Here is a 6,167-nt window from a genome sequence, read left to right on the forward strand (position 1 = left end):
GTGGTAATTGGGTCCCTGGTGTGGCTGGACTCTAAGTGTATCCCTTGATCCTGGGGAATCCTGACTGTGATCAGGAAAAGGCTTTGAATTCTTTGGCAGCGCAAGAGCATTTGTTCTTCTCTTTGGTGTTGGCTTTCAGCAGGACAGAGTTCAAAACTCCATGCTGCTCCCAGACTGGTCTCCTTGGGGATGTTTGTAAGGGTAGTTATTTTGGAATTGCTACTCTGCTGTTCTCACTTGTTTAGAACAGTTACCCCGTTAGAAAACTAGCCTGGAATAAAAGGGATTTTGGTCTACAGTAATGGCTCTAAGCAGAGCAATGATTTTGGGATAAAAATCATAGTAATTTGGGTTTTCTGTTGCCAGTTATTCTAGTATTTTCCCTGGAGAGACCAGGCTTCGTTAGCCATAACAGTCTGTGACACCTGTGGTTTTCGCACCAAGACTCGTCGCAGGACCAGGGGCTTCCTGGACTCAGAGCGGCACATCCCCTGGGGCAGATCCTGCCTCCCTGCTGGGCTCTGGCTCTGGGGCACCTTGGTCCAGTGTCCTGCAGCTGTACAATGGCAGCTGTCACCTGGCAAGGTCTCAGCTGATGGGGCTGCTCGGTGGGGTTTGGGTCGAATAGGCAGGGGTGATGTTTAGCTCTGAGCAGAGACCAGAGAGTAGCCTGGCACAGCTGTGCAGGTACAAAAGGGCTGTTACCTTGGCATCCATTGCTGGCACAAAATCCATAGGTAAAGCTAATGCATGAGGAGGAAAAAGAAGGTGGGAGAATTGTCTTTTGAAGCAAGTGCCAGCTCCTGTGTGGGTCTGGGAGCTGTTCTCTACTGCTGCAGCTCCGTGTTCTCTTGGCTGGCTGCTGGCTTCCTCGAGAGCACAGCAACAGCCCTATGTGAGAGGAAATCAAAGGGCTGCCCTCTAAGTCTTGCCCTGATCTGTTACGAAAGATGGCTTTGGTTTTCCTTTGGTGCACTGGGTCAGGGGTTCCTAGTATGTCTTCGGACTTACTAATTGGATTTACTCCTGATGTCTCTGGAACTGCAGATTATGCAGTCCTGCAGACTAGCTGTCAGTGGCTTTAATTTTTAAATTACAAAAGGACGGGTTCTTGCTGGTTTTACTTCTCTTCTTCCCTCTTCTAATCATGCAGTAAAGTCTTTCAATGTTGTGTACCAGGAGGCTACTTCAGACTGGCTGGTATTTTAAGAACAGGCTTTCAAATGAGTTAGCTGGGCAACATAGGTTACAGTTGCTTCCCCTACCAATGTACATGGTTGCCCTGGCTGGATGCCCAGAGCACCACATACCTGGGAAGTATGAGAATCTGATAATGAATTTCCATTTTCCTGAATAAATAAAAAAAGAAGAGCCTGCTGTTGCGTTAGCTACTGTCCCAGGCTGGGGGATGGTTCAGGTCCCGGGGTTCTGGCTCAGTGACTGGTGGTAACTCCAAGTGAACGAGTGGAGCTGTGGAACTGCGGTGCCAGCTTTCTCTTCCTTCGTGCACTCGGCTGAAGTTCCCGCTTGTGTGAGAGGGACTTTCTGCTGGAGTCACCACATCCATCACCTGCTGCTGCAGCCAATGCAGGAATCCACTCATCTCGGTCTGGAAGTGAGTCTTGGCTGCTACGAAGTACAGTAAATAGTATCTGGATTCGGGACATACTCTGTTCTGCTCATCCTCCATGTACATGCTCACAACTTCTCAGTTCCCGAGTGAATGCAGTAAAATGAGGATTTGGTATATCCCTTCCTCCCAGTGCCTCAAATGCAACCTGATGGAGCTGTCAGTCTTCAGCAGCAGCGCCGGTGCTGTTAATAAAGCTCCTGACATCACTGGAAGTGGCTCTGGTACAGCAGAAGGAGTAACAGATCAGGTGCAGAGGAAAGCTTCATCACTCCTGAGAAAGGGCAAGGCTACCGCTGCTGGACTCCTGCACAAGAGCAGTGGGGAGGGTTTGCTTGTCTTCCCCGAGCTGTGAGCAGGAGCTAAGCAGGCCAAGGATGACTTGTCAACCGGAAGAAATGCCGAGCCAGGAAAAAAAGGTGTTCTCGAGCCACAGAATGTGCCTGACCCAGCGAAGAGAGTCGCATCTGGGAGAGTTACAAGGCTCCTGTCACACGGCGGGGTCAGTGCTGCTCTGTGGTGGGGATTTTCCCGGCGGCGAGCCTTTTCCCGTCTTCTGAACCTCCTTCCTGGGATGGCCAGCATAGCCAGCATGGCAAGGGTTGTGCCTCGCCAGCTGGCCTTGTTCTCTCTCCTGTGCCTCTGCTTTCAGCAGCACAGCTGAGGGTCCTCCCCTGGGCAGCTGCAGAGCTTGTCCCAGACATCATTAATGGGCCCATTATGCCAGATGTGTTCACTACTTTTGGAAGAAAATAGAACTGATTAACACCTGAGCTGGTGCACGAAGCTCCCGAGACAGTGTTAAAGGAATATTAACGAGTGCACGCTGATTTGGAGAGGAGTTTTCACCACGCTGTCAAACGCACATGTTAGTTGGGTTGTTGGGAGCTGGCTGGACGGCTTGGGGGTTGGCCGTGGTTGTCAGTCCTCCTCGTCAGGCTGCCACTTCAAATCTGGGCCAAGCTAAATTAAAGAGAGACGTCCGCTTCAGTAGCTGTGAGAAACGAGCTGTTAGTATCAGTCATCGCCTACGAGACAATGCCCACATCCTAGGAAACGCTCGAGCTTGTTTCTTCAGCATGGATGTCTCCTGTCAGCCCCAACAGCTCCTGAGTATCTCGTGCGTTTGCCGGTTGTGACTGCAGATCAGTGGTTGCTACTAAAAGGAAAGGTCAGGTATCGGTATCATGGATAGGCATTGGAGTTGCCTGACACTCTGGAAATGGGGTTTTGCTAAAACTGAAGGATTCTCTGTGTTCCTTTATCCTTTCCTTTATCACAGATGACACGCCAGCAGGTTTGTAGTGCTTATACCTTGGATGCAAACCTTTCTCCTGATGAGAGTATGGGAAACAACATTATCAGGCTGTAAAAAGCTTCCTGCGTTGTCCCCTTAGCCAGCTTGCCCAAGAGTGCTTACTGTGACATCTGTTTCGGAGCTGGAGTCTTGAGCCTCCCTGGTGAAGCAAACTAAGCTATCTGATATGTTCCCTGAGGATCGTCGCTGGTGGCACGTCAACAGGAATACGCTGAGAGGAATTCAACTGAAAGAGACAACGCTCGGATGGGCTCCCTGCGGATGCCTGGAGAGCAGGTTTGGAAAAGCCGCTTGGGCTTGCTGAAGGAACAGAAATTGTTGGACCGCCCCGCGGGCCAGCCGGGATCTGGCTCGCTGCCCACGGCTGTCGGAGCTGCCCCTTCCCTGCTGCCGCTGGAGAGCAGCACCACGGATGCTTCACCCTGGCAGAGATGTTCATCCCGAGGCCCCACGGAGCTGTGTGCGGGCAGTAGCGCAGATCACCCCCGGTTCACGTGGGCAGTGGGAAAAGCAGCGAGCGTAGGCTGACTGTTGTAAGCTTCCCTTTCCAGCGTGAGCAGTTCCCCTCCCCGGCAAGGCTCTCGCTCTTCCTACCACATCTGCAGAAGGGCTGGTGCCTCCGCCCAGGCTCTCCTTTCCCCCGAGCTCCCAGTTACTGCGGTCCCTCCCCTGCTGGGGGTGCGGGTGCTGGGTTTGGCAGGCAGCAGCTGGGTAACTCTGCTCCCAGGCTGTTGTGCTGCTGCGCGTCAGCTTTGAAATGACTGTAAACTCCACGCTGCTGATCCAGCTGTTTCTAACAGAAGATGAGTTGTGGTGTGAAATGGCTAGCTGGCTCCTGAGTCTGGGAAAGGCAAATTCTCCAGTTTCACCCTAGATAAAAGGAGAATTGGCCAGCTAGCTCTTCTGCAGGAAAGAATACCCTGCCTGTCCCAGTCCAGTATTTGCCTCTTGGATATTTCTTCTGTTGCAGCCTTGAGCAGAAGCGATTGAAAGTTGTCACGTTCAGACATGGTGCAGGGATGCTTTTGGGGTGAATGGCAGGTAACCTTTTCGGTTTTTCCTCCAGTGCTCACCCGGCGTCAGAGAGAGGCAAGAAGTAAAGCGGCCAGTGGTGAAAGCGGCCCAGCATCCTTAGACATTGACAAGTAAGTAGGTATGCTTGCTGCTCCAAAATTGTTTCCGTTCTAGCTTGCCTGTGGATGTCTTTATTCCTGTATAAATGCTGGCCGTTGGCCTTACAGCAATGTTTCCCTTAGAAATTGCCTTCCCTCAGTGCCTCTTGTTGCAGCGCTGGCTATATTTAAACTGAAGCAAGAGGAATTTGCTGTTCTCAGATTGTTTATTTTTGCACTAATTTCCTTTCAGCCCAACCTGTGGTGGGTCAGGGCTGCACAGTCTCTGGTCGCTGTGGGGGGAGCTGTAGCTAAAACAGTGCTAACTCAGCCAGTTTCTAATGGGAGATTTGAGCTTGGTAACCCCTAGAAAAGAAGAGGCTGGGATAGAGAGGCTGTCAACATGGCACCTGTAGTGATATTCTTAATTAAATTAGACTTTCAGAATAGCAGTGGCTTTGTTTAATCTCTTCGCATGCAGCCCCTCCTCCCGCCACCCACACAAAGCATCATAAGAGAGGATCTGACAGTAAAATCCCTGCTATGGAAGCAATTTTGCTGTTACAAACAGAGGATGGCAACATCACTAATGGAATTAGGCTAATTATAGAGAGGACAGCTTCTGTTTAGACACATTATCTGGGTAATCAGCACTGACTGGAGAGAAAATACGGGAAAAGTACTGCAGAGTTTTGCTCGATGGGGGCTCACCATACGCATTTTGGAGCCTGAGGTGAGTTTTACTAGGAGAGTAGTGCTTATCAAACTGAACACAGTGCTGCTGGGCCTGGTCCCTGTGGGTTCCTCTCTTCTTGGAGATGGTCCATTTCTGAATAACTCTGTGGGTGGATGCTCACCTCCTGAAGAATCAGTGCCCTCTTCTGCACGGGTCAGTCCCTGCCGAGAGCTGGTGTGGAAGCAAGTGTAGCTCTCTAAATCCATATATGACCTTCATCTCTTTTCACTCAGGATAATTTTCTTCCCAAGCACACTCAGTCGTTCTGCGTGAGCCTGGACATCTTCTGCACAAGTGAGGGGGTTTGAGGAACATGCTGTGCGAGCCCCCCATGAGGAGTGTGTGCTCTGCATTCCTCTCCCAACGCAGCATAATGTAAAATGGAGACAGTGTAGAGAAAGACTTGATTTACTAGTCAGACAAGTTCATCCAGCCCTGGTAAAATGTCTCTCTGATTTAACACACTTGGTTTGCTTTTCAGGCAGAATTCAACTCCCCTTTGCAAAGCCCTCGCACTTCATTTCTGTGGATTTTGACAGGGTGCTTTATGTCTGGGGAGAAATCAGTGGTGTTTGAGATAGTTAGATGAGCAGATTTGATTACCGTCCCGCTGCTGCAGCAGCAGGGTACAGAGGAACAGGCAGGGAAAACTGATAATCGCTCAGTCTTTGCAATTGGTGCCGGCCCTGACCCCACTGAGCGAGACCCGATCTGGTGACACATCTTCTTGGCGGCGTGGCCTGGAGGAGGGAAGTCACAGCTGGTGGCCGGGAGCCTGGCGCAGGGCGAATCCTAATGCAGTGCTCTGTCCTTTGCTGCCTGGCAGGTGTGAGAAGTGCTACCTCTGTAAGTCACTGGTGCCACTGCTGCAGTATCAGAGGCACGTGGACAGCTGCCTGCAGGCTGCTAGGCAAGCTCAGGGAACCAGGAGGCTGCGAAGCGCCAAGGTGAGGGGCGACCCTGCAGACCATCTCCTTTGCTTTACGCTGGGTATGGGGCTGGGTTGGCAGCAGGAGCTGTTTTTCCCTGGTTGATGGGATGAACTGACCTGGAGTAGGATTACCTGTCCCTGTGGGCCGTCATGGCCAGAGAACTCGTTGCCCTCCTTCTTGTGATGCTCTGTGAGAGCATGGACTGGTCCCAAGGGTGAGCTAATCCAGCAGAGCTGCCAGTAGCCTCTCCAACAGGCAGGCAGCCAGAGCTGTCCCACTGCCAGGCAGCGTGCCTCAGTCCTGCAGCCTTCCTTGGCTGAATATAGATGGATTGAAGGGCAGTGTCAGGGTGACAAGCGTATCTGACTCTATCCACCAGCCCTTTCCCATGGAGAGGGCTTTGAAGCCAGAGCCGGGGGAACGGCTCAGTGCCGGCAGC

General features: G+C 51.6%; 1 protein-coding gene across 1 annotated transcript in view; it reads left to right on the plus strand.

Moving 5' to 3' along the window:
- UIMC1 (ubiquitin interaction motif containing 1) overlaps positions 1-6,167 on the plus strand; it is a gene marked incomplete at its 5' end in the record, with an annotated part of 23,043 nt that overhangs the window by 14,934 nt on the left and 1,942 nt on the right. The window contains 2 exons of the mRNA XM_009875058.1: positions 4,015-4,093; positions 5,623-5,743. Of these exons, the coding sequence (XP_009873360.1) occupies positions 4,015-4,093; positions 5,623-5,743 (200 nt within the window). The remainder of the gene's footprint in view (positions 1-4,014; positions 4,094-5,622; positions 5,744-6,167) is intronic.

This window comes from Apaloderma vittatum, unplaced genomic scaffold (assembly GCF_000703405.1).
Source record: "Apaloderma vittatum isolate BGI_N311 unplaced genomic scaffold, ASM70340v1 scaffold5108, whole genome shotgun sequence".
Taxonomy (NCBI): domain Eukaryota; kingdom Metazoa; phylum Chordata; class Aves; order Trogoniformes; family Trogonidae; genus Apaloderma; species Apaloderma vittatum.